Source organism: Anoplopoma fimbria, chromosome 24 (genome assembly GCF_027596085.1).
Source record: "Anoplopoma fimbria isolate UVic2021 breed Golden Eagle Sablefish chromosome 24, Afim_UVic_2022, whole genome shotgun sequence".
Taxonomy (NCBI): Eukaryota; Metazoa; Chordata; class Actinopteri; order Perciformes; family Anoplopomatidae; genus Anoplopoma; species Anoplopoma fimbria.
In genome coordinates, this window is record NC_072472.1 from 17855945 (window position 1) to 17876058 (window position 20114).

General features: G+C 40.5%; 1 protein-coding gene across 1 annotated transcript in view; it reads left to right on the forward strand.

Annotated features, from left to right (window-relative positions):
• Nucleotides 1-6995, forward strand: part of pcdh1a (protocadherin 1a) — a 73109-nt gene extending 66114 nt beyond the window's left edge. The window contains exon 4 of the mRNA XM_054626492.1: nucleotides 6625-6995. Coding sequence (XP_054482467.1) covers nucleotides 6625-6995 — 371 coding nt within the window. The remainder of the gene's footprint in view (nucleotides 1-6624) is intronic.
• The last annotated feature ends 13119 nt before the right edge of the window (nucleotides 6996-20114 follow it).

The window sequence follows — 20114 nt, forward strand, 5'->3', positions numbered from 1 at the left end:
GAAGATTTAAATGAGCAGCAATAAAATACTTACATTGGCCTAAAGAACAGAATGCACATTTCTAAATTTAGGCAATGATGTCTAACTAATGTCTTTCAAACTCAACGTGCACATTCCGCTCTCCCTGAAGCCCTCTCTGCATGAATATGAGATTGAATACAGCATATAGAGTACTGCTGTTTATCATCCAGGCTGACTGCTCGAAATAAAAGATTCAAGCGAAACGATGTACGCATCGCTTCTTCTCAAGGCGTCGCTAACTTGAGTAACAGTATGTCTATGTTGAACACATACTGTGCTGTAGATTGTGTAATATTTTAATGCAATGGATGGGTGGATCTTCTGGAAACCAACTTTCTATTTATTTATTTTTATTTACCTTGCGGTTCCATTTACTGACTGCTAAAACAAAACTGGTATGATTTATAATGCATTATAATCAGCTTATATCACTGTATGATTGTATAAATTATCACATATACACATTAACAATAATCATAACATACTTTAAAGCATTTTAAAATGACTTTTTTATCCAAGAGTGTATTATTATTATTATTATTATTGTAGTATAATTCCTTTAGCTGAAAGACATTATAATCTCTGTTATAATGCATTGTATTCACTTTACTTAAAGCAAACAATGACCACTAAGAGTTACTAATAATCATATTATGATGCATTATAGTGTAGTACAATTATGGGTATTATAATACACTGTGATCCTTGCAAAAGTCTCCAACAGTTATGAATAATTGTGATATTTGACCTTATAGGTATTTATAATGCTTTGTGATGTGCGATGATTATTGTAAAAAATCATTATGAATATGTAAGTACTCATAACTATATATATTAGCAGATTATAATGCATTATGAGTATGTTCATAATGCTTTAGAGACACTTCCATCACAGAAAGTGGTACCGTTTCAACTCAACTAATTCAAATGAAGAATACTCTTGAAACTGGGAACTGGACTTATATGATAATCATAACAAAGAATCTCTTATGTTCGTGATGAATAATTTGCAGTTGTTTCTTTTGCATTGGCAGCTGCCGCAGATCAATATTGTGTTGTCAAGGTTCAGAATGCAATTTCCAGCCAGTAATTGGCCAGCAAGCCAAACATATTGTTGTGGGCAGAGGCATGAAGCCTGTTTCTCCACACAAACATTTCACAACCAACACCTCTGTGACCCGACAGAGAAACGATTATATTACTTACAAAAGCAACTACATCATCATGTGGAGCATTTTCCTCCCTGTCCTCCAACCAATGTTTTGAATCTATTTTATCTGGAGATGCCTTGTGCATGTCACAGTTTGACAAAGCCTTAGTGTTGGTTGACATATCACACCGCATATCAACTTCTCAATTGGAGGAGCTGGTGCATAGCGTGATCTGTCAGCAGGTGCTAAGCCTTTGTCAAATGCTGTGATACAAAAGGCAGTCTTCAAATAAAGGAACTGTAAGACAAAAATGGTGGACGGTGGGCGAACTGACAGGAGGTGTACCATCACCCACTGAACCATCTACAGCAGCTCCTCCTGACATGCCTCCGGCCGACATGTCCACTCATCAGCCTTTGTCAGCTGGAGGCTCGACCTGCCGAGGAAATTGCCGGGATTCAGACCTGAGCAAATCTGTAAAGGGGCCTTAAACTTACAATACCAATTATTGTCCCGGCATAACCTTTTGTGGACTCAAGAACTGAATAACCCAATAAACCAAAACATTTAAACATTTATGCTAATAGATAAAACAGAGACAGAATGATCTCCATGGTGGTCTAAAGCGAAACATTCACCTGTTTTTCTAATAGTTGAGAATAAACTTTTCAGACAAAGCTGTCTAAGCGTGTGAACAATTGTACATAAAGCATGCTGCAGAAGTACATGTGTACCAATCATCTACAAAAAAACACTGCAGTATTGTAACGAAATGGTTAAGAGCAGCCTCATCTCATATGCAACTTTCTGTATAGGCAAGGTGACAAATCCTACGAGCCCTCGCGTTTCTAATTTTGCTCGTGAGATGTGAAAGAGCAAGTCTGAGGTTACAAGCTCTACCATTGTTCTCTTGCATTCCATTACAATGAGCAAGGAAAATGTGCACGTCAACACTATGTTTGCGTGCTTGTAGCAAGTTTCTCTCTGTTAAAAAATGCTCCCCTCTGGAGGAAACAAAAAAATACTTTTCTTTGGTAGCTTCTGCTTACTGTGAGAAACTGTTCTGAACACTTGAATAACAAGACTTGACATGTCATAGCTAAAGGAATGCAACACAAAACCCCGGTTTCTTGTTGTTTTTCTTGAGTATGACAGCGACAGAATGCATTCACACCCAGTTATTACACTGATAGTCAGCTCCAGACGCTAATGTCTGCTCAGATGTGGGATATTTCCTCTTTCCCCTTTTGTTTCTTGGCACATTTTAGTCATTTACCACATAAACTGTTTGCAGGGCTCTGGAAAATATACCATTAATAACACTTGCGCACTGCCGAACGATAGTAGCTGTTTTTTCCCATGTTATCCCTCTATGAGCTGCGGGTCTCTCATATATTTGTTCGCCATCGATCATAGCGTAGTGGCGCACATGCTGGAAAAAAGCAGCCGGTGGGGAGAGGCAGCATTTGCAATCAAACAGAGAGGAGCAGTGTGAAATCTCAGGAAGAGGCAGCTTCCCCCATGCCCGTGGGCAGGGGATCAGACGATGAGGAAGCCTGCCTCAGACACTCAACACCTCCCACTGGCACCCTGATGCAAGCAGCATGCAAACCCACCCCTCGCATGTATCTGTCAGCCGGGGGGGGGTTAAGCTCTGTGTGTGCCCCCACTCTGTAACTGCACTGTGGAGTGCATGTTTTTGCTACCGCGGTGGAGGTGCTTTTAGAAGCTCTGCTAAGGTGCACTGAGTCGTTGATGTGGTACTGAAGGTGGTAGAACGTTAAAAAATTACTGTTTTCTTTCTTTCCCCACCTTCCTTTCTTTTCATGATATTGCTTTAAGCAAGCAGATGGAGCTGATCCTTTATTAAAGAAGAAAAAGCTACAGGTGCAATCTATATCCAAGTCTAGAGGAAAGGAATTCTGCTGTGCACAGTGTCATAAACGTCTTTGAGTCACCACTCTTCAAAAACCAAATCACAAGCTCTCCAAAATCCAGTCAGCCTGTTCCAGCCACTGGCATAATAGTGCTGTGGTTTCCCCATCTGTCCTCCATTGTCCACCTTGGCTCTCCATCCGTGACATACAAGACTATAATCTCTAAAGGGTTTGTTCCAGACTGTGAGCAGATTTATTTCAGGTATAGGTACAGTACAGGAGAAAGCAAGCTTGAGTGGGTGAGAAAATACCAATTTTCCCACCGTGCCTTTGGCTGCTCCTTTCACCCCAGTGTTGACTCATCTTGCTTCCTCATGTCCAACCAAATATTCAAACAATGGTCGTTTCAGCTCAGTGTGGGAGTGTGTTTTGATGTGCACAGCAGACGGTATTCTGCCACACTGTAAGTGGGCACTACAGCTACAGATGGCTAATAGTCACAGCAAAGGCAGACAGAAAAGTATAATTCAACAGTATTGATTTCTAGTGCGGGCAACTGTAAAAACATGCGCTTTCACAAATGATACAGTCCATCACATGCCACGGGACAAACCAATGCATCATTATTACATGCTTTTGTGAATTGACTTGTGTGACTTGAAATTACATGCACTGTAGAACGCTAATGACAGCATGCAGAAACGATTACTCCATCCCGACAGGTTGCAGTTGAATATAGACCTCTCATTTGTTAACTTGTCTATTCGGAACAGACAATATGTCAGAGCTAGTTTATAAATAAAACCATATAACATTTTGATGAAACACTAACAGACAAGGGAATGGGCTAATAAAATACCTGACATTAGAGCATCTATGTTCCCTGTTGATGACGTGCGATACGCGCTTTGGCACTGTCGGAAGAAAATGGCACACTTTGGCAAGCTAGTCGGTGTATTTAGCTGTCACTGCTGGTTTTCTGGCCCCTGATGATGATGAGCATGGTTCAGGATATGCTTTAATTCCTGTCAGTGGCGCACAGCATCATTTTGCATTACATGCTTGCTTTCAGCTGGCATTTCATTACATTAAGTCCAAATTATATTTTCTAAAAACACAGTGGACCTAAAGTCAATTACCAACCTGACAGTCCGTGAGGATGTGGCAACCAGTGTTAACCGTTATGTCTTTTATCCCGTTTTTTTGTCAGACTTAATGAGTTTAAAAAGAGAAATTGCACATTAAATATGGGACATTGCTGGCTAACTGTGAGATATTTGCACATGTACTGTGTGCATAGGCCCTTTAACATACACACATGCACTGGCAATGTCTTTTTCATAAAGAAAGAAAAATGCCCAACAGTGGCATGGGAAGTGTTTTAGAAAACATGTGTAAATGTACCTTTTTTTTCCCGCCCAGCACACAGATTTTCAGTCGTGGAGCTTTTTCACTGGGGCGCTTGGTGTGGCATAAACCTCCTGGAAGCTGTGGAGAGGTTTTAATCAAGTGTGAAATCCTTTTGGAGTAGATGCCTCCACGACTGTGCTTGTGCTTAGAAGCGTACTCCTCAACCCTCTCCCCAACTCTCTTCCCATGAACATCTTTTGTATCAAGAGTCCACTTCGTTGCAGTGATGCATACAGACAGCGCTCTTAGCGGAGCTGAGAAAATGAAACTCCAATCATCATGCATGAGGCGGCCGCACACGGGCACACTCTTGCCTTGTCTTTTTCCCGGAGCTCCGAAATTCAGTTTCTTCTTCTTTGTTAATCGGGCATAAAAGTGTCGTTCATTCATTTGAAAAGATTCATTGACATTGGCCTTGTAAACAGAGAGAAGAATTTGCCACTTAAGCATAATGATATAATTAAGCAAGATTAAGGCAGAACGTTGCTCAACTGTAAAGTAAATGTATTAACCCTAAACATCTAGCAATTTCGGATTATTGGAACAATGAGATTAACGACAACAATAGATTGAGCTATGCATTCTTTAATAAACAATGGCACAATTTTATATGGATTAGCCATGAGAAATGAATATCCTCGACATAAATAAGGAAAATGAAATTTTTTTTAACAAACATCTTCAACTACTTTTTATTAAGCGGTTTAAAATCGTAAATAATGTCTCGCAATCGCACAAACTGTCTGACTCAGGCTTTTGATTGATTGAAGTCTTGGTGAGGTGCACTTTCTTTTTTTTTTTTTTTTTTTGGCCTTAGAGGTCTGACATTTTGTGGGATAATTATCTACAGCCACTGGTCATGAGTACAATACTGATGATGGCATGTCTCATAGGCTTACTGTCAAGTCGGCATTTGCTCCACTGGTTGTGAACTCTCACTTCTGCCTCTGATACGTCATCTCTAGTGGTTGCATCATTCGCATGCAGCAACATCTTTCTGCTCGTTGTGTGTGTGTGTGTGCAGCGCCGAGCCCACCTCTCTCCCCTTACGAATACATTTAGTCTCTTTAGCACACCGTCCAGTAGCCACAGAACAAGGCATCCGTGATGGACGTGTTCTTTCACGGCGCGGACAGCATCGGAGCTGTACAGTAATGCATTCATCACGGCAATCAAAAGTTTACACGAGGGTGACATCTCAGACTCACAGATCTTAGTTGTCTGCTCCTCTCTTCACAGACATTGATTTGTCTCTTCCAGTCTGAGTCTGAAGGGATAACCAAGATAAATTGTGAGTGGTATTTCCATTAAATCTGGGCTGTGTGTTTAGCTTGTCAACAGGTGGGCTGCTTAACAAGTCTATTAGCTGCCAGCTGCACAGTTCTGGTAAACAAGTACATGGGTTCTTCAATGCACTTTTGCTTTCAGAAAAACCGTGTACATTCTCTTGCGTGATCATTGAAGCAAACTCATTTTGGGAGCTTTCACAGCTTGTACATTTAAATGAGGTCACTGGGTCGTGGACCCATTTATTTAATTAGGGACAGTTGAATAAAAAATGGATGATAATCAAGGGCAGGGAACTCATTTCAGCACTGTCAATCAATAACTCATTCAGCAATGATTTACCCCAAAGGGATCCAGCCATCACCCTTTTAACCAAACACTGTTTGTCTACAGCATGTGTGTCTGTAGAATTTTATTAATTCCTTGCTGTCTTTTTTTAATGCTTTAAGCATCATTTACAGCATACACATTGCATATTATAGAGGTCAATGCATTGACTGTATTGACCATGTTAACAACACAGTGATTTACTACACACACACACACCAGACAAACTGCTGTTGGATACTTCTAAACGACATAGACAGAGCACGCCATCCCCTGAATGTATCACATCAGCTTGTGAACTACACACACAGTAATGCTCATTACACAGTGCATAGCAACAGCTACATAGCAACTGCTGCCGACTGCTTAGCAACAGCTGCAAAGACATCAAGGAGGGAGGGGTGGTGGGTTTCATGGCGTGTTTTGGATGACACCGTTTCTGTTCACAAAAAGCCTTTTTACAACTTTTTTTAGTCTTTTTTTATGAATGTTGATGTTGAGCGTGAAGCTCTCTCTGATGGTGCTGTCTGCTCTCTGTCTGCTGCCCACAGATATCCGCTCCCTCCCTGATGTGGCAATGACTGGAAACTGTACAACCGAGTGCAGCGAATTGGGCCACTCGGACGCCTGCTGGATGCCCGGGCATCCCTCCCCCGTACGCAAGACCAGGAACCCCCCGAAACTCTCCACCTTCGTGCCTTACCAGGAGAGAGGGAGCCTTGGACGCCTGGCCAACGGGAGCGCCAGGCTGGGCGGCGAGGAGCACCGCTCGCGCCTTCCGCCCTCCCGCAGTGCCTACTCCAACAGCGGTCACGACGCCAGTCAGGACTGCCCCTTAGAGGAGATGCCCCTGAGCGTGGCCTCTGAGTTCCCACCCACCTCCCCTTCTGCCCACACCCCAAAACGAGAAATTTACCTGTGAGGGATATCGTCAACTGAATGAAGGAAAGATACACCCACTTCAGAAGGAGAAACAGGCTGTCCACATGCTAAAGCCAATGGCCATTTTGTAGGTAACTATAGGCTGTGACTCATTCAACCACTGGCATGAACACTTGCTTTTTTGTCATTTCCTCCTTAAATTATTAATTTATAAGCATATTTATTGAGAATTCCACAAAGTTAATTGATGCACTCACTCATTTATTTATACAAACTCCTGAAGGATGCGGTTCGAACAGATCAAAAGGAAATGCAGATGGTAATTGCTACTTTAGTAGTGACTAATTATTGTTGTAGTTAGCCAAGTCCCATTCTGTGAAGTGATCTCTTGAATTTGAAAGTTGTGATCAGTGCTCTTGTGCCATTATTAGACTTAATTTAATAGACAGCTAGTCAGGCCCTATCAGAAGGCATAACACTTTTGACTAACAATCAAATGAAACGGCTATCTTAATGTACAGTGCTGTAAATACATTTCAATGGTGTGTTCTACATATATTTTTGTCTGGCATAAGCTAAAAAAAAAAAAAAAAAAAAAAAAAAAAATGGCCTCTGAATTTTTGCATATTTGAGCTTTTCTTTGCTGCTGCTGTTAAAACTTGATCGAAAACATCTCCAGAAGTGGAGCTCGATATCGTGGAAGGCATTTATCCGCCCCACACAATCACACACACACACACACACCTTCGACCCCTAATCATAGTAGAATGGCCTTTACCTCCGCTCCCTGCAGAGCTCTGCCAATGGTGGAGAAAGCTGTGTGCCAACATTTAAGCTGACATTATGCTCCACTGAGTCTCAACACTGTGACCTATGGTTCATCATGAAAACGGTTGACTTGGCCACAGTACCCCGGAGTAACAATGACCAAACGCAGAGCGATCGCTAGTCACATTCTGATTGGCTTTTTCATATAAAATCCTATGAGACACTGTTGATGAAATCATACCAGTGGACCAGTTTAAAAAGCTCCTTCTCTGTTGTGACAATCAATCATTTCCCCCTAAAGCTCACAGTCGACTCCCCTCATGATCCATAAGGACTTCTGTAGATCTAATGGATGCATAAAGAGGTATTTACATTAAAGGGCACTTGAGCGAGGAGAACCACGGGAGAGATTGAGCACTCATGGAAGTTAATATCACGTCCATGTTCTACACGAGTGCTCTATGTGGAGAGTACTTTCTTTCCTTTTTAAAGAAGAAGATCTCACTAGATATAAACTTCTTTAGAGGTGAATTCAATGCACAGTGTGGACCTTGAAGTTCTATCGAATAGATACATTTAAGGACAATTGTGGAGTTACTTGCTAAAGCAAAAATATTTGATTTATTGTCAGTGATGAACATCTGTAAATGCAGACTTTTGCTGAGCTTAAACTTAGGTTTAGTGGTAGGACTACAACTGCTAATTATGATTTCCACTCTATTGAGGACAACATGCTTAATAAATTATAAGGCATTTTTCCTCTTCTGGCTGTTGAACAGAGAATCAAAAAATTAGGGCATGCCCGTGGGCTTCATTTATCTTTACAAAGAAGTTCCAAGTGAATCTGAAGGATATGTCTGAAGGACACTGTGTATTAGTCAGTAATTGGATGTTAATGATGACAACACCAGCCTGCCTTACAACATCGTAGAGCTGGCCGGTGTCTTTGATTCGAACATTGATTTGATTAGATTTGTAGATACCTTTCACCCCTGCAGAGTATTTCCATAGTGAGATTGTGTGTCTGAGTAAGAGTGGAAGAGCCTTGAATGGACATTTCCTAATTAGGGTGAGTAATGAGTCTTGAGCTAGGGCATGTGTGAGCACACCCCCAGGACAAGGCACCCACCAGATAATGCAAATCCAACCCGCAGAGCTACAATCAGTTAAAAGGGGTATTTTTATCAGCACTTACCTCATCATGCTGCCATTGAAAACTGTGTTTAAAATAATTAAACTGAAAACATATGGAAATTACTGGACATGGCCATGATTAAATAAGGTGGGCGATTATCCTGCCTTGAGGGGGAGAAAGCACATTATGCCGGTTTTCAAAGCCATTTAGCGACTGAAATAAAATTCAAACAACAGCCATGATACACTGTGATTAAACCCCCACGCGTCCCTCCAAGCAACCCCTCTCAGAGCGCCGGATAGCCGCCTCACGAACTCAAAGCAGTGGGTAAGATCACTGACCTGGAATTAATGACAAGTGAGAAAGATCGCGATGAGTGATAAAACCAATGTCACATAGCCTCAATCACAACTTTATCTATTGAAACGCTTTGACTCGATTCAAATTCATCACCGCTTTGCATTCAGATTTATCTCTGGGGCTAAATCTAACCTGATTGCAACCTAAGTACACTTATCGCTTTAGTGAATCTGGTATCTTCGGATTCGTCTCCTTGATCACCAATACGTGAAATAAATGGGGAAACTCTCAGCAGATAAGTCATGATCGTCTGTTGTTGCACCGAACGCAATGACCTGAGTTTGATTTAAGTCCTCTGCAAAACAGTGAGAGCGAGCCTGCGCCCTTTTTTCTCCCCTTTTCTTAATGAGTTGGACTCTTTCACTCCAGCCAATAATGACCTCCTGCTACTCACCCCTGGAACAATTTATCACCAGGTTTGACCTTTCTTTTGAACTCATGCTGAATGAACTGTGTTTACTTCTCGCTCAAACACAGAATGGTTCTCCTTGATTAAAGTACGAGGACATCATGAAGCACCTAAATACACTCAAAAGTATGTGGAATAATGTTTAATTTGTACTTAACATTGATTTAATGTTGAATTCACTTGAGTATCTTTTGCCTCTCTGTAGTGTGTATTGTATGGTGATCATTTCTGTGGACAGATGGACAAATTGCTGTACTTAAATTGGCAAGGGATTTTTTTTTTCTTACTGATCAATGACTTTGACTGGTTGTGCGAAAAAAATAAAAATCTTTTTGGTGGTGTAGTGTACATAGATCTCCACAACCCTGGGTCTGCTGTCAAGCAGGCGGTGATTTTAGCATGAATTCCAAAGATAATTGGTAGAAACTGTTTACTCTCTTTTCTTTTAATTTTCTTTTCGGAAATGTCAGTGCTGGTTCATATTCAAAAAGGCCCTCTCCCAAAAGGAACTGAAATTAACTGAACATTTCACATTTTTTCTCACAGTTCATCTAGAACAAAGACAATTGCCTTGAAAATATGTCTTTACAAGAGAGAATCTAGTTGTTATCCTAATTGTTGGTATATTTATATAGGATAAAATGCTTGTGATGCCATGTTTTTGTACAGTTTTATGTACATACAAGTGAAGCTTTCTAAAAGTTCTGAGAAAAGCCGATGGCATATAAAAATTGTAACATGTTTTCTTGAGATGTGCACATCTTGCCTTGGTTGGATTGACCTTTGCTGAGTCAGTGTGAATGTGGCCGTTCTATGCCTGCACTGTAGTCATTCACCGGCTCCCACCTCCTGAGGACTTAATCAGTTTTTATGTTTATCGTGAACAGTGGATCGTCTTATCTTACCGGTTTGTTAAACTCCTGTGTTCTGCTTCGTTCTGTTTTTTCGCATGTTGACAAATTCTCTTGTAATACTGTAAGTCCTCATGAACTTTGTAATAAAATCACTTCAGGGAAAAAGTGAATGCTGTCAGTTGTTTTTCTTTGCCTTCTATTATTATTCATCGCTTTAGAGTGTTAAACAAGGATTTGGCTGTTACATTTTTAGAAGAGGTTTTTGCAGCCTTGGAGCTACATTGTGTATAATGTGTCTCACTCTAGGACCCAAGCTCATTAAGAAGAACTAGTATTCTTGTCATGTGGGGACCAGCGCCTCATTTCTGAGTCAGGAAGCCCCAGAATGTTGAGAGGGAAGCAGTCCAGGGCTTGAAGTAGGAGAGTCCCAGGACCTGTGTTCACTACTTCAACCAGAAACATAATGTGCCAGAAGTACACAGCCCCCATCATGCACTCAGCTTAATACGGAAGAGTTCTTTAAAGCATTGATGAGCTGCCCATTGCTACACATTTAGTGCCAGGCATACAAGACTGCTGTCTTGTGATGTTAATTTTGATATGTCTGTGGCCCTTTTCTTAAAAGGGAGAATAGAATTTATTTAATGGACAATGATCCACGGTTGGAAGCATTCGGTGAAAGCGGAACTCTTTCTGTCTGATGTTCACGCTCTATGCATTTTCCTCTGTGTTTGATCATTAGCGCATAAGCTGTGAACTTAATTGACTTAATCATTGTTGCACTGATAGCATATTATTTAATAATGTGTGAACTACAGTAATGTAACATGAGTGATTAAGCAATTCTAGGCCTCTTTCACAAACAGTATCCAAGACCAGATCTTGAGTTACTCTTTGGTAATTTAGTCCCTCGGTATATTCTCTCTCACATGATCAGAGAGAATATAGCGCTTTATGCCATTATGCATTTTACTCCTGGCTGCTTGCAGTTTCTGCAGGGGCAATAATTTTAAGATGGCTCTCTTTTTTTTTTTTACACACTTTGGGTATAAAAATAGCACGGAAAAACCTTGTCCTCTGTGATTATAAAATTGGCACACATTTTCTTAACCCTACAAGCTCTAACAGTCAAGGTTAAAGACAGACAGGTGGACAGTACTCTGAATCACTACATATCATGGTCACTTCCAAAATCAGGGGTGAAGATGACAAGAGGTATTGCAAGCAGAAAGGTCATCATGTTGAGTCACTTGTGAGATCATGATATCGTATCTAGTGTTAGGTGAGCAAAAACGTGAAGAATGAGCCAGAACGATGCAATATATACTGTCTTTTTTTCCTGAAGTAGTTATCATATACCTCTTTTCTGAGCAGTTAAAACATCAGTATTTTCACTCGTGGTCATAAACCAAAGTATAGGCCAAAAGTACATTTTGATGTGATGAAAGTGCGAGTTCAAAAGTCAGGGGATCAGCAGGGCTCACAAAGACGGTGAGTATCTTGACCAAATGTCGAAACATTTCACTCAGAAACACAACGTCAACCTGCTGGTGACCCCAGAGGAAAATTCAGGCGATCGCTAGGGTCAGAATAATCCATCCTCTTAACGTTATTATTGCCAATGTACGAAATTGCATGGCAATCCATCTGATAGCTGGTGAGATATTTTAGTCTGGAGGAGAGTGGTGGATCCACCAATTTACACCAACTGCCATCCCTACAGCAATGCAGCTAGAGATAATTCAAAAGTGTTGGATATTCAGCACTGAGGCCCTTGAAATTGCCTTTCACTGCCCTGTGACATTAAACAAGCCTACTGTACTTACACTATATGTGCTCCAAAGATCAAACATATGCTATAGGCACCCTGAGACTGCTGAACAACTGGACTTGCCGACAGAACTGTTGTATACAGAGTTAAACGGCATTTATTCTTCTGGATATTGATAAAAGCAACAATCTCCCTTGTGTAAGCCTGTTCATCATCTCATTAGGCACACTGTCCTCAGTCATGGCTGCCAGTGAGCATTATGATAAGGCTCCGGTCAATGTATGTCTTTGTTACATAAAGATTTCTGTGAAGTCAATAATTGTTTTGCATTATCTCAGTGAACAGTGGCATAAAGTGACGTTGTGCATGAAATGGTTTTCACAAAAAAACGGCTCATCACAGTTAATTGGATCTTGTTAAGATTTTTCAATATGAAGGGATTCTATGCCAAATGCAATATCACATTGAGCTCAACATTAGATCCAGTCACGTAGAAATGTGTGGATTGGCTGACGGGAAGAACAGCTTATAGGTCACTCGAACCAGAGTTTAAAACCGACCATAGAAAGAGACCTCGACACACACAGCAGATACACTAGAGGCAGGGAGACGACCACGATCTCCTCCACACAGGCCTGTGAATGGCCAACGCCGAGCCCCCTTTATCAGTAACGGACAAAGAGCTCCTGTGCTTCCCAGCGCACCTGTTCATTTCACATAACATGCTTGGCAAGCACGGGAGCATAATCATGATGCATGTTTTTACTGATGAGAATTTAGATTTAAAAATGTTTGACCAACCTCTAATTGTTAAACATTTTTATTTATTAAATTAGGCATTTCGCATACCAGAGGTCATAGCCAACATATCCTCGAACAGGTCTGCAAACTTCATCCATCCCACACAAGCAGAAGAAGACGTCATCCACAGACACAAGCGCTCTACTGACAAACAGGACTGACGTCAGTGTCCTTAAATCTGTCAACAATTAACTGGATTTGCTTGTCATAAAACGCCGAACTCAACAACACCAAAGAAAGGAACAGGAAGCTACTAAATATGGACTCAATGACGGACTTCATGTTCCCACATGAAACAAGCAATCAATGCGAAGATTCTGTACTCCCTTCTAGAAATAGGCTGATCAAACAACCAACACTCATATTTGATTGAGCACAAATTGTACTTTGAAGGACAGCTTTACTGTGACCCCAATACCACAGCCTGGCTTTTCTTAAACATTACGTTACGCCTACCAATCAATGACTGTCGCATTCAATGTGAACAGCAACGCTTCAAATTCATATCTATGTTCATGCATTGTTTACTGGTGCTGGTATTCTGTCTGTTGCTCTGAACTGCCATTATGATAATTGGCAACAGCATGTTAAAAAATATATTTTAAACCTCTCACACAAACACAGACATACACACAGACATACGCACTTACATACAACATCACAAGCCTGCATAATCAGACACAGACACATATTACTCATGGCAAATACTCACCAGGACACGTCATTCCAAACACCCTCAATCATTGCCCCACTTAAATTCCTAAGCTAGAACATACGTGGGATTGGCTCCAATGCTAAAAAGTATATAATATTCATCCGTTTAAGGAAAAATGTAACCCTGATTGATGCCGACTAAAAGAAACTCACACTTCAAGCCCTAACAACCGTAGATGACAGTCACTGGAATTACAGCCGTTGCATAGGAGCCAGTTGGCAGATTCATTGTCACTAACACACTATTCAACAACACTGCAAATATCTTTGGACCTAACATAGACGACCCCATTTTATTCACATCCGTATGTGATTTCACAGATTTTAAAAACTATCATTGGAAGAGATTTGAACACAGCTCTTAAACCAACAATAGAAACTAGCAGGAAATGGAAATCCACTGAGACAATAAACCAGTACATGGAGGAGTTAGGACTTGGCGACAGTTGGTGTATAAATAATCCAACAGTGGATGAATATTCATATTTTTCTCTGCCACTTCACTCGTTCTCCAGCGTTGACTTTCCCCTCGCTAGCAAGTCAGTTTTACAGGACATAACTGATACACCAATCCCTTCAATTGTAATAAGTGACCATGCTCCCATCTCCTTAGTTCTCCACAGAACAGGCTTCCAGATGGCATTTTAATGTTTCCCTCCTCAGAGATCCACACGTTGACAGGTTCTTCAGGTAAGCATGCATCCTTCATGGACAAAAATGACTTTCTGGAACAGCTCGCCAACAGTACCTGGGAATCTGCAACAACAGTTATACAGGGAGAAAATAATTTCATATCTCATCTCAAAAGAAGAAAAAAAGAATATGAAGAATTTAAATATTGAACCTGGAACTGGAAATCAATTATTCAGACAAAACTTATGGTAAAACTCCCCCAGAGGAAATCTTTAATGAACTGTAGAGATATAAAGTAGAATTGACTGATACATAAAATAAAAAATGAATTCTTACTTTTCGCAACTACGATACGATCACTTTGAATTGAATAAAACATCAGGGACGTATCTCGCAAAACAGCTTGTCGTTGTTAGACACTAAACAACAATGTAAATAACTTGATATCTTAAAACTGGTTTAATCAGCACCTCCATAAAAAGCCACAAATGCTTCAAAAACAATATTACAGTACTGTTCAACCAAGAAGTTAAAAAGAAAAGCTTCAACACATTATACAAAATTAAGCTTTAATCATATCTGAAAAATATTTCCTCAAGTACGGCATAGGCCAGTAATGAATGGACCAGATGGGTTTCTCAACTTTTAACTGCTTTATGGCAATAGGAAGGAATGTCACTCCGGAAATGATACGTTAGAACAGTGGTTCTCAAATGGGGGTACGTGAAGGCACTCCAGGGGGTACTTGAGATTTTTAAAGAATATATTTAAAATTAGCATCCATTCAAAATAGTTATTTAATAAATATTCAATAAAATATAAGTGGAAGTTCATGAACTGAATTCAATGCCACAATGCAATCTTCAGTGTTGACAGTTTAATGAATCAGACACTGATGGCACAGTGCTGTGTATTACATCTTTTTTCAACCAAAAATGCTTTGCGCTGGTTAGGGGGTACTTGGCTGAAAAAAAGTATTTCACAGGGAGTACATCACTGAAAAAAGGTTGAGAACCACTGCGTTAGAAAGTGTTGCGTTCACGGACCGGCGACTTTGCAGGCCGGGGCCACTTCAAGCACAATAAAATCAAGGATCACACAGAGGGGTACGGTAACAATTAGCATTACTGTACCTCTATATCATAGGCTATATATGGTAAAAATATAATTTGACATCTATCTTAATGAGACCACGGAGAGCACCGTGACACCACGATGTTCGTGTCCTGGACAGTGACGTCAGCGGTACGCTGGTTCTGGGTAACTATGCTAAATGCTAACAGGCGCTGGTGGATTGTCAGATTGACAGCGCGGTGCCGTTCAGGCAGGTGAGTACAACGAACACACTGCTGAACTCCGAATGAGAACGTCAGCTACCACTGTGTTGCCTAGCAACGCTGTGGCGTGTGCGCTACGCAGTGTGTTAAAACCCTAACACATACAGTGTATGGTAAAAACCATACAGACTCCAACAAGGGGGTCTTGTTCCTGATGTTGTTCCACTTGTGTATAAGATGATACCTAAGGCAATCTATTTTTAATTAAACGATATTCTTTAATTAAGTATTAATGCATTCAAAAATGTAACTATTAAATATAACTTGTTTACACATAGACTATATCATAGGCTATATGATCATAACGTTAACTCGGTGTACATTTTAACTGACTTACTCTTTACTGTTATTGATTACATCCTTGGTTCTTTTTCACTTCTGCCTAAGCAAAACATACTTCATGTCAAAACTTGCTCGCTGTAGTCTGTGCTGTCGTGACAACTCTATCATCCACCCTGTTACTTTCTGTTTTGTCAAATGATGTGAACTACTCACTAATAATATTCCTTATTAAAAAAAGATGAGCTCACACTATTAGTTTATCTCTCTCACCCCAACAGCAGAGTGGAGGATCCATCATTTCAGGAGCTTGAAGAGGCGATATGGTCTGCTCTGAGGTTCTCTTCCAACGCGTGTCTTGTGAAAGGAACCTGCATGAGTAACTTCACTGAGTTTATCAGCTCTGATACCGTGCTTAACTTGCTGCTAATTTTAGCCTACCCCACTTCCCAGGGAGTGAGAGGAAGCCAATATCATCAATAGCATGTAACCCTAGACATAACCTGGACATAGGGCGGCTAGCTTGCTGTGCATTCATCATCTACTCCAGTCATAGCTACTGCATGCTGAACTAGAGGAGAGGGACTGGTAGAATGGGGATGCTGTTTTTATATCCTCTTTAGTGTAACCACGGTTACATTACCAAGTGGTTAAGTCCAAAGTAGTATAATAAGCTAGTATGTGTTGGACTACTTGCTCAAAGGCTTAACTGTTAAAATACCGAAGTTTTAGAGGGTCTTTTCAGAACTTTTTATTTCAATTATTAGAATTGAGGGATATTTTGTTAACTCAGTATCACTGGTTACAATGCTACTGAGGTATCGCAGCATTTCTGCTCTCCGTTGAATTTTAACTCAAGGTAAGGGGCTCCATTTTCTAATTTATTAGTCTATTAGACCTGCTCGGCATTTCACTTCACTGTTGTAGTGAAAGATGACATAACTGGCACCTTCAAGACCTATTTGCTGCTGGAAATTTCTCCTGTGGCAGGCGCTGGGCTTCACAGAATTGCCATGTAGGCCTGGCTTTCTATCTATCAATTATTAATGTGTCTATGTTCTGCTGGAGACCCTCTTACTTGAGGGATGTGCTGTCTCAGTATTATGGTTATTATCTGCTTTTTGACTCATGGAAGTGTTTTGCTATTCAGGGGAGTCACCTAGAATTGGGCGAGAGAGACCCGAGACCATGTGGTAATTGACAACGCAATAAAGATGAGGCCAGGAAGATGATGAATTGAAGATGTTAAATTGAATCAATAACTCTATACATATCTCGTGAGCAGCCTGACTAATAATTCAGTTTTATGTATCATATTCCTTTTACAGTGTAGTACAGTAGGTTGCATCAACTATGGTAACATTTAAGGTTATTTTAAAGTTTTAAAAAGTGTGAATATCAAACTTATGCTTTTCAATGAATCTTGATGATATTCATTTCATCAGCAGAAACTATGACAAAGAATTTTCATTGATGACCTTTTTTCAGGCCAAAATTTACACTTCAACTAAAAAATAAAGAAAGAAAGTGGCGAAATGTGGTTTCACATCAACAACTAAAATTGTCAAATATTGACTGTTTAAATGCGACGACTCATTCAGCGACCTGCATGCATCCGTGGAATCTCTTAAGGAGTTAACAGCCACCTGACCTGGTGCACTAACATTCATGAGAAGCATCTTGAACTCAGTAGTGTTGTGTTGAAATATTTATGGACTAAATTCATACATTGACAACTGAGAATTAGACAGGAAGTTGCAAAAATTGAATAAAATGTCTTAAGTTTCTGTGGACTAAAAGTGGACTAAGGCAAACAACTGACTAAGATTACAATTACATTAAAATTAGGTGGTAAAATGAACACTGCTTAACTGTACTTTAAATAAACTATAGCTGTGGCAGAATTCTCACATAGGTTTATTCTGGAACGCGGAGACTGACTGTCAATTATGATGTAGGTTTGAGAACTTGTTCAAAGACATGAAGCTCAATATTGTCTTTTCCCAATACTGGCTAGATCCTGGCTTGTTAAAACTTTGATCGTCTTCTCCAGCTGGACTTGACAGTTCTATGTGTAGTCATAAATCGTGGATCATGCAAGGTCATAATGTTCCTACAGTGAAGAAGCCTTCCTGGAATCCTTCGGGATTTTGAGACGCTCCCTTTAGCTAAGTTTTTGCTTTATTTCATCCATTACTGACCGTTAGGCTAATGCAACACATGGGCTACGCTCTGCCCTCTCTTTCTCTTTTTACTGCTGGGCATAGCGTGTCCTACTTGGAACACATGACACACATAGATGCAAAACATTGGCGAAAGAAGAAAGAGAGAGCAATTTCCTTATAAATGATATTTGAAAATAACCAAACCTGAAAGCAACCTGAGGCTGGAGCGTACCAAAAAATAACCATTATCTGATCCTTTGTTGCAGCAAACGCGTCAGTTTGCAGAACCGTACTGCAGGGCTAATGATCATCCATTGTGGGCACCTGTGATTAAAGTTGTGCAAATGGACACCTATTGGATTCTAAAGAACTTGCATTGATATACACCTGTAAGAGAAGCAGGACAAAAAAAATGACTAGCCCGTCTTTTGTTCAGATCTTAAGGCAGAAAGCTTTCAAAGTTGCCCCCCTGCAGAGTTAGTTTTAAGGTGGTGCACCATTGTGCTTCAGTAGTGGCCTATAAAAGTCTAATCCTGAGGTTTGGTGGGGAAGTGGTTCCTCTGGTGGGTTGCAGAGGCCTTGCTCTACAGGTTTGCATACGTTTCTACATTTTGCAGCATTTCCACCAATAGATCTATTGCCGTATAGATATAGTTCATACTAGAGCTCCTGGAAGCACTGCAGGGAAACACTGCTCTCCTGTAGCCTTTTCCTTAAGATGAAAACACTCCTCGGCTACCGCTGCTGTTGCCGTGGAAACCTGGTCACTCTCACTCTTTTACCCACTCGCTTCATTAAGTGCGTTGCTGCTGGCAATTAGAATAAAACCAGCGGCAGGGATGGCTGTCTGGAAATGCAGTCTTCAATTAAATACTTTCAAACCGCAATGTTTCTTCAAACTGCATCTGCTCTCTATATGATACAACATGCACCTGGGAGCTATGCTTCTAAAAGGCTCCACTATGGTTGCTATACCGATGAATGACTTCAAAATCCATGTCTTTTTAGTACCGTGAATACAAATGCAACACGGATCACACAATGCCTTGTTACTCAGATGCTTTTTCAAGCTCGCTCTGCACTGGGAAAAAAAGCAAAATGTTCCAGACATTGTCGCAGTTATTTCACAGACGGAGAAAAAATGACTGAGTGATCAATCCAAATCTGCATCCTTGTGTGTGCACTACAATTTCAAGTACCGGACAGCGAAACCGCCGAGCAGTTATTTTGCTCATCCATTCAAGGCCATTTCGATATAAATGATTAATATCAAAAATATAAGTGGAACGAATGACGGCTACAAGTCTTTAAGTCTGATCACACTCTGCAATTTATATTACTGCCCGACATTTTTACTTTGATTAACTGACGATGTTATTAGAGCATTAAAATTGATGAAGTAAATTTAAGGGAATCATCATAACAGGACGTTTGCTCTAAGTGAATAAGTACTCTTGAGAAGTGCACTTGGTACGTTTCATATGCAACATCATCATTAATTTTAATCTTGCCCGTCGGTTGCTCTCGCACATACTAAAAAGTGTGAAAAAAAGAAAATACTGTAAGTATCAACCCGCAATAAAAGCAGTCAGCGCAACCTCTCCCTACTCAGCTGAGTCTGTGAGGCTTCGCATCACTCATTTAACACTCTATTACCTACCACCTGAGCACACTCTCTGTCATTACTGAATTACCTACAAGCTATCCTTCTGCATTGACAGACCTTTAGTAATCGAGCGACAAGCCCTCGCACGGAGTCAGGTCAAGCGTGATTGCTGATTTCACAACAATAAAAGGTGCGTGCAGAGTTGATTAAACAATCAGCAGTATCTGAACATCTATCTTAAAGATAATTCATTCAGTCTATCTTATTGTTTGAAGAGGTTGACCAACTCTACGTATTAACTAGAATACAGATTTAGCCGCACAAGTG